Genomic DNA, 21,617 nt, shown 5'->3' with positions numbered 1-21,617 from the left:
TTAAACGTAAAAGCATGGAACTAAACTGGAAAAACATGGAATTAAAAATGAAGGCAACGTGGGCCGGCCCCGTGGCTTAGTGATTGAGTATGTGCGCTCCGCTGCTGGCGGCCCGGGTTTGGATCCCGGGCGCGCACCGATGCACCACTTCTCCGGCCACGCTGAGGCCGCGTCCCACATACAGTGGCTAGAAGGATGTGCAGCTATGACATACAACTATCTACTGGGGCTTTGGGGGAAAAAAATAAATAAATAAATAAATAAATAAATAAAATTTTAAAAAATGAAGGCAATGTAAGATGGTTTTTTATAGGTTATTGAAAGGGAGAATGAACTTTTCATGTAAGACATACCATTCTAAAACCATAAATGAAAAGTTTGGTAAATTTGATTATGTTATAATTAAATGTTTTGAGGAAGAAAATACCAGAAACAAAATCAAAAGAAAAACATGACAAACCACGAGAAAAGAATTAAAAGCACATAGGACAAAAGGCTAGTTACTGTAATATATAAAGAGCTCTTAAGAATCAATGTGAAAATGACCAATAACCCAACTAAAAAATATGGGCAAAGGACAAGAACAGGCAACTCAGAGAAAGAGCATCTACCAGTATATTCTCCAACCAACAGCCTATTGGTACAAGCTGTTTGGAAGCAATATTTGAACTATTTATGAAAATTAAAAATACATAAGTCTTCTGATCTAGCAATTCTACATCTAGGAATTTATTCTATAGCTATCTATGCATGTGTCCAAAGACATAAAAATAAGGAGTCGTTGCATGAAATTTTTTTAACAGCAAAATACTTGAAATCAAACTAAATGTCAACCAACAAAGAAGTGGTTAAAGAAATTATAGCATTTCGTTCAGTGAAAAACTATGCAGCTGTTGCTGCATAAAACTGTTGATGAGGAACTCCAAAATATATTAATTAAAAACAAAACAAAACAAGGTACTGGACAATGTGTTTAGTGTTCATATTTTAATTTTTTATATATATCGCAAATATATGTTTGCATATGCATAGAATATTTTAACTGCTTCCTGTCCCCCTCAAACATATCATGTCCGAAATTCAGCTTGTAAACAAAAAGATGAATGAATTCTTTTCACAGGTATTATTTCATTTAATTTCTGCAACAACCCTGTGGAAAAGGTAGTAATACTTTCTATTTTTTTGTATTGCACGTTATGAACCTTCAGATTTGCTTATTGAATAGTTACTACTATTAACGTGAAATCTTTGATTCCAAGGTTCTGTTGCAAAGGGAAGGATCCTAAACTTTATATAATGATTTATGACATCCTTCATCACCTGACTTTGTCCTTCTTTCCTATATTAATCTCCTGTTTCCTTCTTATCTCTAGCATGCTGCTCTATGTTCTTTTTCATGCTGTTCCTTCTTTCTACATTTATGACCCTCTTCCAATGATGTTCTCACACCTCTGCTCATAAAATCCTACATTTTCTTAAAGTGTCAATTCAAATGCCACCTACTAGGCAAATTCTTACCCTGTCATTCTTGGCAACATCAATGGTTTCAGCCCAACCATAGTCCATAGTTATCATAGTTTCTTCTGTACTTCCAAAGCACTTCATACAAGTCTATTAGAACTGGTTATATTATTTCAAGACCATGAGCATATTGAGAGTAGAGGCTCCATTTTTAGTTCCATAACTATCACAATGTCTAGAATATAGTAGCAGATCAATAAATATTTATTAGAAAAATCATTTACCTGAATCTTAATAATTTTTGATTACCCGTAGGTTGAAGAACTCTACTTTTAATGTAGCAGATTTTGGGATTGAACAACACATCTCTTCTAAGAATTTGAAATGAAAATGTTTTATTGATGGAAAATCTTTTTTTGTCTTGCCTTCTAGAATTCAAATGGATGTTCATGCTCCATGAAGAGAATGGGCTGCTGTTTTTTGTTACAGATTTGAGCCAGTAGATTTTTATGAATGTGAACCTTATCATGTCTTCTGGAAGCTTTTCTGTCCTTTAATATTTTTTTCTTTTTTTTTCCCCGTGTTTTTATAGAAACCAGGGAAAATGTGTAGAGGGCATGGTGGAGATCTTTGACATGTTGCTGGCTACATCATCTCGGTTCCGTATGATGAATCTCCAGGGAGAGGAGTTTGTGTGCCTCAAATCCATCATTTTGCTTAATTCTGGTGAGTTGATAACATGGGAGAATTTAATGCTAGGTTACTGGAAGAAATATTTATTTGTATTTTCAACCAGATACAAACTACCTACTACAAAGGCATGATCATAAATTGAAAGAAACACTGACATATTTAAAATAACCTATTGTCATTGTAGATTACTTATGGAGGTAGAACCACTCTGGTCGAATATGATGGATAAAATTAAAAATAAAACAAAACAAGGTACTAGACAATGTGTTTAGTGTTCATGTTTTAAATTTTTACATATTTCACATATATATGTTTGCATATGCATAGAATATTTTAACTTCTTCCTGTCCCCCTCAAACATATCATGTCCCAAATTCAGCTTTGAGGATTGAATTGGGCATCGAATCAAATGGCCTTTTTGTTGAAATATTTACATCCTTTCACAGGTACTGTAATGTTTTTATTAAAGTGGTACATATATATAGACATATGTCTGTTGATAGTTATATATGTCAGAAAGGAAGTAGACCAAGTGACCCTGTTGAGAAATTGTGACCAATTCCAAGCTCCAGATCATAAGGAAAGAGGCTTATTTGACACTGACCATGTTTCTGGTCAAAACTGATTAGCTGAAAATTATAATTGGCTCAGAGATAGAAAAACCCGGTCCTAAAACTGAAGAACACGGAATGCAGTAAATTGGTCCAGCTGAAAGAGCGGTTTTCATTTGGTCTATGGTGTCTAATTCAACTGTTCCCTCCTGTTTATTCATTTGAGAAAGCTTAGCTGAGAGCGGCATCTGTTTTTTTTTTTTTTTGTTTTGTTTTATTGTAGTGAGTTTAGCTGTTGTATAAGAAGTCACTCCAGGTCACCCAGATGGAAACTATGGCTCAGCCTGAATTAGTACCCTGACTCCTCTCAGCCCACTCGGTATTTGGTTCTAAGCACTAGATCTCCAGTCTGTGGGCCTGAAGCTCAGCAATTGGGTGTCAGCTTCACAGTAGATGCCCCTAACCTGGACATTTATCCCCCATCCCTGGCCCTACTTCTTGTCTTGGACCTTCTTCTCACATAGAAGTCATAGCTATTCTGAAGCCCTAGGGCTGATTTGGATTTAGTTTCTTACACCATTAGATATGGTCTCAAATTTCCCAATAGCCAAGCTATAGTCTGTATTGATCACACACGTAGAGAATCAGTACTTCCTTCTCTTTTCCAATGTTTTATCTCTTCCCGAAGCATGCCAATCCCTTCCCACCTCCCCTAGCAATTTTCCACTTCTCTTCTCCACTGATGCTAGTAACCTACATTGCTTAATGGTTATCATAGTAATCATTCTCACTTATCAACTGATAAATGGAAATCTGTACTATTACACTAGGCAAAAACTGAATTACAGAATGAAGTTGCATGAAAAATAATGTGATCGACACTAAGGAAATGATTACCACTACATTCAAGTTTCTGGTTTCACTCACATGCATTGTGCTTTTCATTTGAGTCGTTTGTCCTGTACATTGAAGGGTCCAGATCCCACAATGGCTCTTTATTGGATGAGAGTTCTGGGAGCAGTGCCACTCGGCTGCACAGTGCCAGGTCCTGAACCTGCTCCTTCTTCGGTGGAGGGCTGGCACATGCTGATGGCTTTCATGTGGGCAATCTGTTAACTTCAGAGAAAGCAGGCTTATCAAGTGGTGAGACTTTTTTCCCACTTTTACCAGGAAATAATTCGCCAGACAGGAAGTGAAATTAGCCAGAGTTGTATAATCAACACAGTAGATCTCTGATCTTGTAACCAAAAATATTTCCTTCAGATCCATGTAGCCTTTTTCTGCATTATTGTTCTGTTCCTATAACAGGGTGCTTTTTTTAAACATTATATACAAAAAAGGCAAGACTTTTGCCGTCAAAATATTGGATTCATAGACCCAGGTCTTTTAAACCCCAGAGGAAAAAACTTTTAGCCCTCACATGAAAGTGTTTTATTAAAGACTGGCACCAGAATCTCAAAACAGTATTTCCCATTGCAGAATTTGGACCTCCTCCTGATTCCTCCTCTAGTTAAACTTTCCTCCTCTACCCTTGTTCTTTCATCGTTTTCTCAGAATCTTCTGTGAGCTTCCTTGCTCTTGAAGGGTTGGAACACTATTTTGGAAATACAAGGCACTGTATACTGACAGAGTCTACAGCTGTCTTTTTCATGAGCTATCAAGGAGGCAACTCGTCTTTTCAACATCAAGGATGGTGTTGCCGGCTCGCAAGTGGTAAACCAAACAGAAGCTGTCTCTCAAGCTGTAAAAAGCGATCCCACTCTTCTCACTCCAAAAGTGAGCTATGTTTTTGAAAAGCAGATCTGCTGCTGAGCACAGCTCCTAGTATGTCATATTGTTCCTGAAAAACAGAATCAAAGAGGACAAGACTCTGAAACACAGTGGTATGGTACTGGGAGCCTTTTTTCAGAGTAAGCACGATGATCAACAATTTTTTCCCACAACTGGAGGTATGGATTTTTTCTAAAAACCCAACCAATTCATGGCTGTGATCCGGAGCAACTCTTCACCCATCATGAGACAAATTAAAGAGTGACTCGAATTCCATGAATCTCTGACAGAAGCCAAACTGGAAATGATTCAGGAAAACTGAGCTAGAAGATGCTTTTCTGATCCCTGGGAAACAAGAGCTCAGTGTATGGAGGAACCTTGGGTTTTGTGTTGAGCCCCAGTCACCAAAGTCTGAGAAGGGCGTGTTTACATTGGCCTTGACTTTGGGGCAGAGGCACAAGGGGAATTGAAAGGCTTTGTGAGGACCCACTAGGAATGTCTTTCTGGAAGTCTTGTCCTTGAGAGGGTCTCTCAAATGCCAAAATTTCCATGGGAAGCCCTCTTCATAGCTGTTTGGGAGTGGGAGATATTTGTTATGATTTCTGCCTCATTTAGAATAATTTATTACTTTGCTTGCAAAAGCCTGCAATCTTCCATAGGACAAACTCTGTTTGTTTTTCCACTCCCCATCAAAGGACAAAGGCGTTCCTGGTTAATCCAAAGATGCCTTGGCAAAGTCACTGCCAGCTTCAAGGCATTCTGAGGACTAGCTGGACAGAGCTCAAGATTAGGGCAAATGAGAACAGAGCAGATGAGCTCAGGGCAAAAGGCTGTGAGGGAGCAACAGTGAGAGAAGGATAGGGGCTGGAGGCACAGAAGGAACCAGGAAGGAGGCTCTGTGCCTGTTCACAGTATCCCTTCTGCCCAATGTGACTTCAGTTCTTCTTCATAATTCCAATATTTCTAATTCTTCCAGACCCAGCTCAGATCTCACCTCATTCAGGAAATCTTGATACTACCCAGGTCTGTAATAAGCTTTTCTTCTCTAGACTATGTTAGTTCTTAGAACCAGTACCACACAGTCTAGCATTTGGTCAATTGGTTGGCTGATTTCATTCATTTCTTTAATAATTTCATCCATTTATTCAATAATTCATCATTTATTGAATTCCTACTATGAACTTTGTGCCAACTATGCAAAAATGAGTGACACAGTTTTTTTTTCCCAGTTTTTGCTTTACCCTGGATTGGTTCTTTATGCATGATTTCTCTATAAACGATTACTACTTTTTTGCATTCCTCGCAGTCTTTAACCTGTGAACTGAAAACAGATGTTACACCATTCAGTCATTTAATAGACGCTTGTTGGTTGAACATGACCAGGAGGGCATGGAAAGTCCCCATTTGTCCCATGCTGTTCCTACCATTATACAGATCTAGATAGTATCAAACTATTAAATGGGAAAAATAATGTCCATCACCTTGGATTATTGTGAGCTAAAGGAGAAATTGTGTATAAAGTGTCTAATGCAGTTCATGGAACATAGTAGCCCCTAATCAATGATAGCTACCATCATGACTCATGGGAATCTCTAGTTTAACTAGAGTCAATCATGCGTTTTTTTCAGTATAATTAAATGCTTGTAGTTTAAAGACCTCCCGCTAGGCTTAAAAAAATATTCGAGACACAAGGAGAATAATAATAGAGATTGTGACTGTTCCCTGAGACTTTGTTAATTGTGCTATTTTATTATGTTTAGAGAAATTTTAGCCAGCCCTGGTCGTCTAGTGGTAAAGATTCGGTGCTCTCATTGCCTGACCCAGGTTTGTTTCAGGGTAAGGGAACCACACCAACTGTCTGTCGGTTGTCATACGGTGGTGGCTGCGTGTTGCTGTGATGTTGAAAGCTATGGACCAGGATTTCAAATCCCAGCAGGGTCAGCCATGGTGGACAGGTTTCAGCGGAGCTTCCAGACTAGACAGACTAGGAAAAAGCACTTGTTCACCAACTTCTGAAAAAATTGTCCGTGAAAACCTATGAATAGCAGCGGAGCATTGATACAGCACAGGAAGATGAGGGGATGGTGCAAAAAGACTGGGCAGGGTTCCCTCTGCTGTGCACAGGATTGCTAGGAGTTGGAATCATCTCGAGAACACTAACAACAAAAAGAGAAATTTTAGAGCAAGATTTATCTCATGGATAATGATTGTTATTTGAACCTTAATATTGGCCAACCTTCATGAAAACTCTGCAGTGGGCCACTGTCAAATCACAGTGAGCTCATTCATCAGTTCACTCTGTTTCTTCTCATCCTCCCCCGCCCTCCATATGTGATCCTCATAAACCCCTCAGAATCCACTCCCATTCGGAACACTACCCTTTCACTGGGTGTTTTTCAAGACTCAGAAAAAATCACAAGTCAAAGCTTAATATGTATATACCTACAATCTCTAATAAATGTTTGGGTTAACCTTCAAATTCAATTTAGTAATTATTTTTACCTTTTTTTGAACTCCTTTCTGACCACAATTCTTTATATTCCCCAGTAATTCCAAAGAGCCTTGCACACTCTACTCCCGGGTAACTTTATCCAGCTGGCTCACTGGAGAGCTTGTGAGACCCCTGACTCCAGCTCCTCTGCCCTCTGTTTAATAGTAGATCCTCTTTGCTTTCCTGACCCATGAACCAACTCCCATTACCCAGAAGTCTTCTCTGTGTCTGCTGGATCCCTGTGCTACCCTCAGTGGGCCCATTTGTTACCCCTGAAATGTCTTATGTTATAGAAATGTTGCATCCTTGGTTACCTGTTCGTCCCAAATTGATCTTCAGACGACTTTTCTCTTTCAGTTGGTAGAGTAATAAAGGGGAATAAAGAGCCAAAAACCACAGGGTGAAAAGTTAAAGAAAAACAGAATACCAGAAAGAATTATGGCAACATCTCTAAAGTGTGTACCCTGGTGTTCATATAGAGAAAAAAGGGATATGGAATGTTGGACAGGTGTATATATATTAAACATAAACATAAAAATGGTACCAGCTGTTATGTGTCATCTAGTTCTGTTCTGCTAATATGGCATATTTTGTCATCTTGGTGCCTTGATGAAACGTATGATACTGAAGCTGATGACAGGCGTTTGTTGTATATGTGTTCACTCTGGTCAGAGAAGCATTTATTTCATGATTAATTATAACAAGCTCTCATCACAGAGAATATTTCCTCTCTCCAGAGCTGAATTCTTCGCACTTTCTCCGTTAATTATTAGACAATTATTTAGAGCATTTATATTTTTAAATTTAGAAATAAGACAATGGTTCAGAGCCCCTATATTTAGAGGAAAGAACATTTTAAAAACACATTGAGTGTAAACAGTGAAGATCGTTAATTCTCAACAGTTGAAGGTTTCTGATAGGAACGGGCCTTGAAAATCGCAAATAGGCACATTGTCAGGTATGCCCATTGTTCTCACAATGGAGAAAATTTGATTATATTATCTCTTGAGTTCTTTGTGATGCCAAGCGTCCTCTCAAGGGAGCCTGCTTATTGTCATTCTTTTGAGACAAATGGCACTTCATAGTTATTAAGTGGTTCATTGTCTTCTTCTCTCTGGCTGACTGGATTCTATAGGCAGTGGACTCAACTCTCGGAGCCTTTCTCTGCTGCTAACTTCTGGTGTGGCCTGAAACAAGCCTAAGGGCCTCTGTTAATTTCTTGAAAACCTAGTGTGGCATTGACTTTGTCATCAGAGTGGACTAGCATTCAAGATAAGCAATTCTGACACTTATTTAAAGGGTAGTGCCCTTTGATAAGCTGCTTCCCTGAGCCTCATGTGTAAAATGGAAATAATGACACCCAACTCACAGAATTGTGACTATTGAAAGAACAGCCACCTAGTGTCTGGCACATAAGAGATGCACACAAACGTTAGTTTGCTTTGTCCATGCTCTCCAAATACTAAAACCTTGGAGGAAATTTTGTCCCTATGAAAGAAATTGACCCTATGAACGAAATTACTATGTTCTTCTTAGCAGATAATAAATAAATTCATGCCTGGAAATTCTGCAGTGGGATTTTGCCCCTGCCATTTGGGGTTAAAAAATTACATTCTTATGACAAAGATGTCCTTCTTGTGAATGGAATAGTCTCAGGCCCAAGACAGGGTAGATTGGTTCCTGAATCTTGTTCCAGAGATTTCTTGGAGCTTCTAAAGAACTGGGGAAACCAACCAAGTTATTGTAGCCTGGGGAAGACTTGGGGAGCCCTAATGTGAACTCCTGGGATGGAGCAAAAGGCAGCAGCCATTGGGAGACTAGAAATCCTTGCAACATTCCTGATGTTAGGCGCAATTTTTCACTCATTCTCAGAACTTCATGGGGAGGAGCAGTTACTTATCGTTTTGTGCTCTCAAGAGCATCATCAAAAGGGGAAGCCATATCCTAGGTCCTTGATTTAATGACCATTTTGAGCCACCTTCTCTAGGGCCCAGAAATCATGTAAGCCAGTACTCTTAAGTTTGAATAATGTATGGATCCATTTAAAAAGGCAAAAATGACACAGACTCCCCCAGTGCTGACTTAAAACATTCTTTGTACTGTAATGTTGCTTAAATACGAATAACCATATTTGTTATTTAAATAGACAACCAAGTATAAACTCCATATGTTTATAGCTGTTATATAAGTAGAAAACCAAAACAAATTCACAAGTTAAATACAAACTAAAAGGCAAACTGACAATAGTGTTTTTGCAGAAATTGACTTGCTGTTTGCAAAATGCCTGAGGCAGACCTCTGGTCTGCTGGTCTACCAAGCACCCTGGTGATGACTCAGTTCTCCCACCACTTGCCTGTGTTCAGAACAATCCCAATGCCTTTGCTTGTGCAGCACGCTGTGACATCATCTGGCTTTCACGAGAACACATCTCTTGTGTATTTCATTTGCTTCTGTTCTGTGTTTATTTATCTGAGATACTTAAACTATAACTGTTGGATTCTAAGGCAATCATAAGCGTGGGTGAAAATATCTTACTTAGGAAAGAGTCAAAGTTTATATGGATTATCTAGATCGGTACATCTCAATATTCCACACATTTCAATCATCTGGGGGGGTCTTTGAAAAAAATCCCTATGTGGTGACCCACCCCCAGAGATTCCGCACAAAATTTTAAAATTCTAAAAGGCAATTTAAGGACCTTTGAGAATATATCTTTAATTCTTGGGAGTATGTGGAATCTAGTTTGAAAACTACTGGTGTAGATGATGAAATTTCAGCTAAACTAAAATAGTTCTCTAGTATATTATAAAACTAACCATTTTGCAAGCTGTGAGGGAGCATCTGCTTGTGCTCAGAACTGTGCCAGGCACTGGAAGCATAAAAATGAATAAGATCTGTTTCTTACACACATTGGGTTGGGCAGTGAGCACAGACAATTAACTAATTATTTCAGTATCATGAGATAAGGGCTGTGATGAAGGTGAGCACTGAGTGTTGCAGAAACGCGACAATAGGGTCCTTATATGTGGACTGATGCTTCAGTGAAGTCTTGAGGATGAGCAGGACTTAGCTGGAGTCAGAAGAAAGATAAGCGGGAAGTTCTGGCTCCACCGTTAAACTAACAGTGAGGGTCTCATCAAGCCACTGGACCTCTCTTTGCTGGTTTCCTCAGCTATTAAATGGAAATAATAATTCTAAATAGGGCCGGCCCCTTGGCGTAGCAGTTAAGTGTGCGCGCTCCGCTACTGGTGGCCAAGGGTTCGGATCCTGGGCGCGCACCGACACACAGCTTCTCCGGCCATGCTGAGGCCACGTCCCACATACAGCAACTAGAAGGATGTGCAACTGTGACATACAACTGTCTACTGGGGCTTTGGGGAAAAAAAGGAGGAGGATTGGCAATAGATGTTAGCTCAGAGCTGGCCTTCCTCAGCAAAAAGAAGAGGATTAGCATGGATGTTAGCTCAGGACTGATCTTCCTCACACTCAAAAAAATAATAATAATTCTAAATAGTCCTGTCAACCCTATAGGTTTGTTATGACATAGCAAGATAGCTTAAAAACATAAACTAACATCGTCATTACTATTATAGTCTGTTTTTGTCTCCAAATGGAAAATTTTAAGTAATCTAACATCCTACCAAGATTTTGGTGTCAAGATCTCCCTGTTCTAATCAAAGGACTAGAACCCTAAACTCAGACCCTATATGTGGAAGGACCTTAGGTGCCTTCCCTCTGCCCCCATGCCAGGCATACTGAACTATAGTCTAGAAGTGTGTTGACACTTGAACTCAAGAAAACCATGGGAAAACAACCAAATCCCACTGATTTCTTGAGCTCAGAAGTAAAATAAAAAATATTGTTTTTTAATGGGTTTTTCTTTCTCCACATGCTACTTATTGAACAAGTAAAAGCATAATAGAATACGTATGCTTCCGGAAACATTTCATCGGAATGTCAAACTGTCCTGTAAAGTTTTCAGTCTAAACCAAATGCTCCTGTACTTAGATGGAAGATCTACCTCTGGGCCTAGCCTTTCACTCGTGGCCCTATGGCTACATCCAACTGCTTCTCTTGGTTGAAAGAAAGATGGAAAAACAAACTCCCTGCTCTGAGTTCTGTCTTCTCCTCCCCCTCCCACGGACAAAAAAGGCTCATTGAGCACTGCATCAGCTTCAGCCTCCTTCAGCACTGGCCCCCAGAGGGCATATGGCTACTTTGGTGTGTTGAGGTAGATTGAGGTTGCCTCAGCTCTATTTTTTTCTGAGTTTTTACTTTATATCTACTTTTTAGGTTTTGTTTTTCTTCTGGCATCTAAGAGAGACAGCAATACCCTACTGAACTGAGTGATATCCATGAATTGATAAGCTACTATTTCTTAGCTTAAGTACCATTTATTAAGGATTTACTACTTTCCAGGCATTGTGTTAAGTGCTAGAAATGTAAAGTTGCCTTCAGTTGCCTCATCTGTCAAATGGGACATAGCAGTAGTTCCTCCATTGTGGTTCCATGAAGTGAGGCATGCCGGCTGCTCCCTGGAACCTAGGGACTGCTCCATCAAGGTGACCCAGGGGTCACACCAATAGTGATGATAGTAGTAGTCGCTAGTAAGGCAGTTCCTACTTTAAGGACCTTATGGTCTGAAGAGAAAGACAGATATAAAAAGAGAATTATTCTTGTTAAAAATAAAGTTGTGATTACAAAAAATGATGTGTTCAATTTAGGTAATTTAATAATATAAAATATATTATTAAGGAAATAAACAACAACCCAAAGTTACCCAACCATGTGGACGTTTTGAGGTATCTTATCGCAAGACAGTGTAAGCGTTAAGAGCAAAGGACTCTAGCTCCAAGTTCAAATACCCTTTCTGCTACTTCTTAGTAGTATGACTTTGGACAAGTTGCTTAAATGCTTTGTGCTTCTGTTTCCAGGTCCATGAAATGGAGATCATAATAGTTTGTTGTCAGTCCTGTGGAGTGGATTCCAACTGCTAGCGCCCCTGTGCACAGCACAGCAGACCCCTGCCCAGTCCTTTTGTGCCATCCTCCCATCGTGCAGCTCTGTATCAGACAATGCTCCACTGCTATTCATAGGGTTTTCACGGCCAGTTTCTTCAGGAGTGGGTGACCAGGTCCTTCTTCCTAGTCTATCTTAGTCTGGAAGCACCGCTGAAACCTGTGCACCATGGAAGACCCTGCTGGTAGTTGAAATCCCAATGGCATAGCTTTCAGCATCACAGCAACACACAGCTGCCACAGTATGACAAGCGACAGGTGGGTAGTGCGGTTCTCTGACTGGGAAACAAACCGCAGCTGCCGTGGTGGTGAGAGCACCAAATCTTAACCACTAGACTACCAATCATAATAGCGCCTACCCGTTAATACAAGTTAGCTCTTAGAACGATGCCTACTTAGACTAGCACTCAATTCATGTTACGTCCTATTTTCTTTTCTTTCCATACTGTGTGTATATATATTCATATTTATATTTATGAATTTTAATTAGGATTTTATACATGTACTTTCTTTAAAAATAAGATTTTAAATGGCTGCATAATCATTCATGAGGATATAACATCATTTATTCAAGAACTCTGATATTGTTAAACACTGAAGTGATTTCTCCTTTTTGGTATTATAAATAATGCTTGTTTTGCATTCTTTTAATATATCTTTTGCCCACTTTTGATTATTACTTTGGATACGTTTCTAGAAGTGGCTACTTTGCTAGGTAAAATGGTATAAACATCTTTAAGACTCTTGATACATATTGCCTCCAGAAACCTTAATCAAATTACACTTTTGCATAAATGTAATCTTATCATGCAATATGGCAGACAGAAGTGGGTGCAGACTGCTGGGGAGTCAGAGAGAGCAGACAGCTTCCTATCTCCCAGCTACTGCCCACTGCTGCGAAAGACCCAAAGTCAGGAATTTCTACACAGGTCCTCTTGTAAACATCATATTATAAACATCCCAAGCTCACCCCTTTTGAAGCAAATTATCATCTCAGAGACCTTTGTTTTCTTTTATCATCTATACAGATACTTGTTATGTTGATTTTAAGATTTGTGGCTTGCACAGACACTGTGCTAGTAAACTGCTCATTCCAAGCAGTCAGGGTGCACAAAGGGTTGGCATTTTATGTCTTACCTGCTGCCTTTGGTCCCTTTGCCACTTGTTTTTGTAAGTGATATTTACAAAAAAGAAAGACCAAGTGTTGAATGGCTGAAAGTGCACCTCTATTTGAAAACTCACCTAAGGAAGGACAACCTGGTTCCTCCAGTGATTTCATTTGCTCTGGGTTTTGGGCTTTGTGTGATGGACATGACCTTTCCTAGTCAATTATGAGGCTGGAAGATGCATCTTACTGCCTGACCCCAATACTGCTGCATCCGTGCCCTTCTCTGGTGACCAAGAAGTTGCTGGTTCAAAGAGTGCCTTGTTTAATCCCACTGAGGTCCCAAGGATCAAGTGTAGTCTAGTCTTCAGATTCTTGCCACTGGGAGCAGACACATGCCGGGCTCTGTGGTCCAGCTCAGAAGAGTATTCAGCTCTGAGGATGGCAAAGCATGAATGTCAGGGGGGGACTGGCAGGAGCAGTTTGTTTATTCTTTAAAATTGGCTTCAACAACAGTCATGAATTAAACCCTGAATGTAAAATTCATTTTCATCTCGACAGGTGAAGCATCTGCTCTTTCTCTTGGTATAACAAATGTTCTTCTTGCGAGAGACAACATAACTTTCAGTGAAAGCCAAACACAGAGCACCTTCTAGTAAAAGCTTAATGCTGTGCTTTCTTCGTATTCCAACTTGCAAGTCCTCTGGGGACGATGTATTGCCAATCTTTGAAGCTGATCTTTTTTTGCACTCAGATATGTAGCTCAGGTTATTGATGACATGTCAGAGTTATTTCCAGCTAAGAAAATTATGCTCAGAAGTTTTTAGTAACAAATTTATTAGCTCTATTCACTGCTGAACTGACAAGCCTTGAAGAGTTTCAGAAATGTGAACAGCCTAAGGGATGATAGAAATATTGTGACAATAGTGATAAGTAATTCCCCTACAGCAAGCTCTTTATTCCTTGGAATATCCATTCTCAGATCTGTCTTCCTCTCATTGGTCCAGGCACTGACAAAGTGAAATAATAAGAATGAAAGGGACTTTGATTTTGTATTTTTAGTAGCATTTTCCTCCACCATATTACGAAAGTCATACATGCTGAAGGCAGAGAATTTGGAAAATACCGAAAAACCACCAAGAAAAATAATTTCCCAAGTAGTCATAATTTCACCACACAAAAGTAATCATTGTTAACATTTTGGTGAAACTTCTTAATTAAAGAGACTTTTGGAAGATGCCTGTGGACACCGGCACTCCATCCTTTCTCCACGCCATCCTGCCCCCTGTTTTGAAAAGCCCGATGGCTCCTAAATCATTCCAGGAAAATTATTAGTTTTCTCAAATCTCTCTGGAGGCGAGTCCATTGGCAGTCATTTCTAGTTTCTCACAAACCTTGAAGTTAGGAAATTCTTTGTGTAGCTTTTGAGCCCTGGGCCAGGAGTGAGGGATATTTGAGTCTAGTTCCAGCTTTGCCACTTATTTACCGACAGGGTGACCTCGGGCAAGTCCAGCCTAGCTGCCCTGCCTGAAACCCCTCCCAGCTCTAGCATCCAGTAGCCCTGGTTCCTTAACTTCTCTGAGCCACCGTTTCCCAATGATTAAAATAATTGGAGTGGATCAGTAGGGTTTTTTGTTTTTTTACATCAGTCTTTTAAAATTTATTTATATATTTATTAATAAACTTTATTTTTTAGAGCAATTTTAGGTTCACAGCAAAACTGAGTGAAAGGTTTCTCATGTCCTCCCTCCTCCCCAAACATGCACAGCCTCTCCTACTATCAAAATCCTACACCAGAGTGGTGCATTTGTTATAATCAATGAACCTACACTGACACATGATTATGACCCAAAGTCCATAGTTCATAATAGGGGTCACTCTTGGTGTTGTACATTCTGTGGGCTTTGACAAATGTGTAATGACATGTGTTCGTCATTATAGTATCACACAGAATAGTTTCACTGCCCTAAAAATCCTCTGTGCTCTGCCCGTACCTCCCACCCCCCTCCTTAATCCCTGAAAACCGCTGATCTTTTCACTCCATAGTTTGCCTTTTCCAGAATATCATATAGTTGGAATCACACAGTATGTAGCCTTTTCAGATGGGCTTCTTTCACTTCGTAATATGCATTTAAGATTCCTCCATGTTGTTTGATGGCTTGATAGCTCACTTCTTTTTAGCACTGAATAATATTCCATTGTCTGGGTGTACCACAGTTTATTTATCCATTCACCAACTGTAGGACATCTTGGTTACCTCCAAATTTTGGCAATTATGAATAATGGTGCTATAAACATCCATGTGTAGGTTTTGTGTGGACATAAATTTTCAGCTTCTTTGGGTAAATACCAAGGAGCATGATTGCTGGATTATATGGTAAGAGTATATTTAGTTTTGTTAGAATCTGCCAAACTGTCTTCCAAAGTGGCTGTACCATTTTTCATTTCTACTAGCGATGAATGAGAGTTCCTGTTTGTCTATATCCTTGCCAGCATTTGATGTTGTCAGTGTTCCAGATTTTGGCCATTCTAATAGGTGTGTAGTGGTATGTCATTGTTGTTCTAAATTGCAGTTCCTTAATGAAATATGATGTGGAACATCTTTTCATATGCTTGTTTGCCATTTGTATATTTCCTCTTTGGTGAGGTGTCTATTCAGGTCTTTTGCCCTTTTTTTAATTAGGTTTTTAGTTCTCTTATTGTTGCCTTTTAAGAGTTCTTTGTATATTTTGTATAACAGTCCTTTATCAGATATGTCTTTTGCAAATGTTTTCTCCCAGTCAGTGGCTTGTCTTCTCATTCTCTTGAGATCACTGGTTTTTAAACCTTCTTCTGGGGCTGGACTGGTGGCATAGTGGTTAAGTTTGTGTGCTCTGCTTTGGCAGCCTGGGGTTTGCAGGTTTGGATCCTGGGTGCAGACCGACATACCACTTATCAAGGCATGCTGTGGCGGTGTCCCATATAAAGTAGAGGAAGATGGACACGGATGTTAGCCCAGGGCCAATCTTCCTCAGCAAAAAGACGAGGATTGGCAATGGGTGTTAGCTCAGGGCTAATCTTCCTCACAAAAATAAAATAAATAAACCTTCTGCTGCTGAAGCCTTGTGTTCCAGAAGGAGCCTCTGAGTCACCAGAGGATGGGGACATGGGGTAAAGTGGGAGAGGCTGAGTGAGTGGGCTATAGGCTCCCTCATTTCTCTGTTTTCATCAGAGAAGTTTGACTTCACCCAGTTTATATGTGAGGGTTTCACATGAGGTTTATTTTTTTAAGGGGTTTTGATTCTCAAAATGATTTGAAAACCACTGAACTAGATGAACTTAAGGCCTCTTCTAAATCCATAATTCTGGAATTCTATATCTCCTTTTTGCAATATAATATGACCTATCTTTCCTTAAGGAAAAATGAGATAAACCTGTCATAGTCAAGTGACACTTTTTCAATACAATTTTCATCCACTGTAGTGTTCGCTTGCAATGATGGGATTGATAGACCTAAAGAGTATGTACCATCTTCATTCTCACTTATCTCTCTGAAATAGTAATTTTTGACCCTAGTTATCTTTTCCAAAATAATCAGAGAGAACTGACAGCCATTTCAATTCTATGTCTAGGAAAAAGGGGGGAGATGTATCTGGAACTTTGTGGTTCTGGAAATAAACATGCAAATCAGAACCAAGAAGGTGCTACCTTCATTTATTAGTGACCGATGCTGAGCATCACAGGGTGTCCAAACAGTGCTGTTCCATTCAGGATGACGTGAACATGTGCATTTCGGCCAGCTATATATTCTTAGATCATATGTCATTTTTAATGATGTTTTATAAACATTTGTATTCACATTAACACTGTTTTTTGACTTGGCACAAGATGGAGGGATGTCTTTTTCATTATTTTATTTATATATTGCCTGTTCCACAGAGGATTTGAAATGGCTTACTAAATTTTATACGATGCGAAGGGAGTAAACCAATAATTGTCAAAATCTGGAAAGAGGGAAAATAATATGAATAAAATAATAAATCCAGGAGTCAGATTAGCACACAGAAGTACATCTGTATAGTTCCCAGGAATGGCAACACATTTGGCTCTAAATTCCCTTTGGTTGGCCAAAGCAAAGAGGAGAACACATTCCATTATAAGGTTCACAGGCTTTTAATGAAAATAAAATAAAATAGAGCAGTTGTTCAACATAAAAACTCTCCTTCAGGCAAATCTCTACAAAGTCTGTTTCTCACAACCAGCGCTTGATAAGGATTGTCAATTCAAATTCAAAGTGATTCATTCTCCAGTGAGAGACTAGAGAGCAGATATTTTGGGTTGCCAGTTAGCGGAAGATCCATATGTTTTCATAATCAGCTGGGTGGTGGTTAGGGCTAAAGGCATCCTATGAAAATTGTTAAATGCACAAAGTACTGATAGGATGAGCTCTCCCAATCCACCAACGAGAGTGAAGGTCAAGGGCTGGGCTAAGGTGCTGGTAGGCAACAGAATTCATAATATGGAGTAGGAAGTGTTCAAATGCTATTTCAGGTCTCATGATGTACCAGATCGGGAGTCTAATCTACAACCTGCCTGTTCTGGATCATTTTCCTCCCTAAGTGTCTGGTGCAGATGTCCAGGTATATTCTGCTTACTGCTGCTGCGTAATCAATTATCCCAAAACTTAACAGCTAAAACAAAAGGTTTGAATTCTACTGGTCTTGAATTTGGACAGGGCACAGAAGGAATGGCTTGTCTCTTCTCCACAGTGTCTGGGGCCTCAGATGGGGAGACTCACCAACCAGGGGTAATTTGATAGTCGTGGGCTGGAGTCATCTTGAGGCGTCTTTATTCACATGCTGGCAATTGATGCTGGTTGTTGGCTGGGACATCAGCTGGAACTGTCAACCAGAATGCTTATCTCTGGTCTCTCCATGTAGCCTGGGCTTCTACACAGCTTGGTGCACTGTACCTCTTGGAAGGCAGCGAGGGCTCCAGAAGTGTCCCAGCTGACAACACAGAAGCTGCATTGCCTTGTATGCCAACCTCTTAGGAGCCACGCAGCATCGCTTCAGACCATCTTTTTTATTACAAGCAAGTCATGGCTCCAGCCAGACTCAAGGGAGGGGCATAGATTGCATTGCACCTCCCCATGGGAAGAGAGCCAAGATCACATTGTAGAGAAGCATGTTGATGGGAGATATTGTTGTGGTCATCTTTGGAAAATACACTCTGCCCCAGTGAGTAAGAGCTGTTTCCTGCTCTGTGTTGTTGCACCATTGTCCTTGAAACGCCAAGCAAGGAAAGGTGAGGTCCAGGGAAATGAATTCATCCAGGCTGTTTTAGCCTGCCTTTTCTGGGAAAAAAATGAAAACTTCAAGGCCTCCTGAGACCAGGCCAACTCACTGGGACTAGGAATTCCACATGGAAACTTGTGAACAAACTCCTCTGTAATAACAGGCTGCACATTTTCCATCAAATGTCTCTTCAGAACATCTTCTTTATGACCTGAGAAACCTAGTAATTGACTGTTTGAGGAACAGGAAAATCAGAACCCTGGCTGTTTCTTAATATGTTACAGATATAACTAACAAAACTCCTAAGCAAAATGTAGATTTATAATGGCTTTATCCTAAAAGGTATGAAGCTAGGATACTATTTATTACAAAAATGAAAAACTGTGATTTCTTACATAATAGTGAGACACATGGCTTTCACTTAAATTATTTTTTAAAAGAGTGCACATTTAAGATTTCTTCTCGAGTCAATTGATGCAGTTCATTAGTTTCGCCATCTGAAATCATCAGTAAGAGATTTGCCCTTTGAGTCAGCTTGAATGCACTGATGTACCAAGTATTTACCTTCTAGAACATGTAGTAGATTTCACTAAAAAATTATATTAAACTGATAAATGTCACTGAATCATTAGCATATGATTTCATAGTCCTCTCTGCTGTTAGGGCACTTGTGGGTATATAAAGATGCCAAGTGAACAGGACTACCATGTTCCCATGTTGAGTTCTGGCAAGAACACTTCTCTTCACTGTGATCCCTCACACTTTGAGACCTCTTAGACTAGGGCCTGAATGAGCATGTGATCTTACAAATACTAGTGTAACAGTAAACATTGTTCAAGGATTGGTTATGAACGGGCTCTTCACCTTGCAGGTAAATAATCACACATCAGTAGAAGGATGGAAGTTTCCTACCTGTGGACAAAGATTGCTCAAAGCAATACTCTTTCATTCAGTTTGTGAAATGAGAATTCAGTTCCTGTACAGCAAAGAGCAATCTCTTTGAAATCCTTAGTAATGTTGGGAGCTGCGTCTTTGAACCACAGCTAACTAAACGTTCCAATGTCCTGGGCTTGCCTCTTGGTTCTTTACTTTATCGGTTGCTATGAAGTACAGTCACGCCTTGCTTAACGACGGGGATACGTTCTGAGAAATGCATTGTTAGGCGATTTTGTCATTTTGCAAACACCATAGAGTGTACTTACACAAACCTAGATGGTATAGCCTACTACACAGGTAGGCTGTATGATACTAATCTTATGGGACCACTGTCGTATATGCAGTCCGTCGTTGACCAAAACATTGTTATGCAGCACATGACTGTATGTTAGTATTTAGAATGAATGGTTAGCATGACAGAGGATAATGAGGTGGTTCTAGAATCTAGATCATGGTTTTTATAACCAAATTTGGCAACATTGGATTTGGGAAGAGAAATAACTCCTAAGTAAAGTATGCAACCTAAGGCCTTAGAAATGTAGAAAATGGCAAAAAAGGAGGTATGCAAAAATTCCCTGTGACTGTATCCATTGTTATACACATTTATTCATTTCCTCAGTCAGTAAGCCATAAAATACTACTCATCTTGTGTTAGAGAGGACAACTTCTCTAACAAATAGACTCTGAAATGTATAACAGCTCAAACACATAAAGGTTTATTTCTTGTTTGCTTAACAATGCTGAATGCAAGAACAGGTTAGTGTCAGAGCCCTCTTCCATGTGGTCATTCAGGGACTCAGGCTGGTGCAGATTCTGCAGTCTTCACTGAGTGACTTCCAAGGCCACCCTAAGAGTTATCTCCATTCTAACCAGCCAGCTAGAAAGAAGAAAAAAACATGAATGGGGCTAGCCCCATGGCTTAGTGGTTAAGTTCAACACACTCTGCTTCAGTGGCCCAAGTTTGGTTCCCGGGGGTGGACCTGCACCACTCGTCAGTGGCTATGCTGTGGCAGCAACCCACATACAAAATAGAGGAAGATCAGCATAGATGTTAGCTCAGGGAGAGTCTTCCTCAGCCAAAAGAAAAAAAAAAAAAAAAAAGCATGGAGGACCACTCAGGGCAAGAAAATACATGGAGAAGACATCTTCAAAGTTGGTTTGCATCATGATCAGGCACTTTTCCCAGCATGAAGATACAGTCCATGTTTTCAAGATTTTACATTTTAGTGGCCACAATATGAAGAAACCATGGTAATCATGTGATTCTTAAGCCTAGCTGTGCATCAGACTCATCAATTAGGAGTTTTTTAAAAACACAGATATCAAGGCTCTACCCTCAGCTTCCAATCGGCAGCTGGAAACTGGGTAGCTGCATCTTGGGAAACTCCATGGGCGATTCTGAGAGACAGCCGTGTCTGAGGATCACCAACTAGAGGAAAATCTCTTAGAATTGCCTGTAAACAATACCAGGCTAATAAAACATACATATCCCTTTGAGCATCCTGAAATGAAATAAATAGATGATAGTTTTTCTATACCTGTAGTTATTTGTTTTTTAAATCAGTTTAATTTTGTAACTGTCATATAAAGGACAAATAATATTAAACTAATTTAAAATAAAATATGTATTTCAATGCAGATGCCCACGCTTGACTGCAGTAGAAAACATAATAAAGTACTAAAATGCTTACATGTATTTATAATGAATATTTGGCTATAAGAAGATAATTGAGAGCTTTTCTGTACAAGAAGCCCAGGCACATGAAAAAGCAGAGGTAGAGGTGAATATCTGAATAAGAAAACTAAAAACTAACCAAGGCCTATTAATAAATGATAAGAAGGGAGAAATAAATTAAATTGATTTAGTAGGGCCGGCCCCGTGGCTTAGCGGTTAAGTGCTCGCGCTCCGCTGCTGGCAGCCCGGGTTCGGATCCTGGGCACACACCGACGCACCGCTTCTCCGGCCATGCTGAGGCCGCGTCCCACATACAGCAACTGGAAGGATGTGCAGCTATGACATACAACTATCTACTGGGGCTTTGGGGGAAAAAATAAATAAAATTATTAAAAAAATTTTTTTTTTTAAAATAAATAAAAAAAATAAATAAATTGATTTAGTAATAACATACCAAGAAAAACCAAAGACTGTCAAAGCAAAAAAAATAAATAAATGAGGAAGTAGGATAATTTTGCAAATGAGCTCGGCTTTATTATAGTGTATTTTCAAAGTAGTTCCTTTTCTTATGATACAGGATGAAGAAGTACCAAAGTAAATAGAAATATATATCCTATCTTAATAGCCCACTACGTTCAAGG

The 21,617-nt window shown here is 39.5% G+C and overlaps 1 protein-coding gene across 6 annotated transcripts in view; it reads left to right on the top strand.

The window, feature by feature from the left end:
* Positions 1–21,617, top strand: part of ESR1 (estrogen receptor 1) — a 268,749-nt gene that overhangs the window by 232,468 nt on the left and 14,664 nt on the right. For 5 of the 6 annotated variants that reach the window (XR_015550092.1, XM_087424944.1, XM_087424943.1 and 2 more), the window contains 1 exon segment: positions 2,054–2,187. Coding sequence is in view for 5 of the 6 variants with exons in the window: in XM_087424944.1 (XP_087281070.1) it covers positions 2,054–2,187 (134 nt within the window). In the remaining variant the exon portion in view is untranslated. 6 annotated transcript variants of the gene reach the window in all.

This window comes from Ceratotherium simum, chromosome 38 (genome assembly GCF_057802395.1).
Source record: "Ceratotherium simum simum isolate JZ-2026a chromosome 38, ASM5780239v1, whole genome shotgun sequence".
NCBI classification, from domain to species: domain Eukaryota; kingdom Metazoa; phylum Chordata; class Mammalia; order Perissodactyla; family Rhinocerotidae; genus Ceratotherium; species Ceratotherium simum.
The sequence above is the reverse complement of the archived record's forward strand: the minus strand, read 5'-3'. Positions and strand labels throughout refer to the sequence as shown.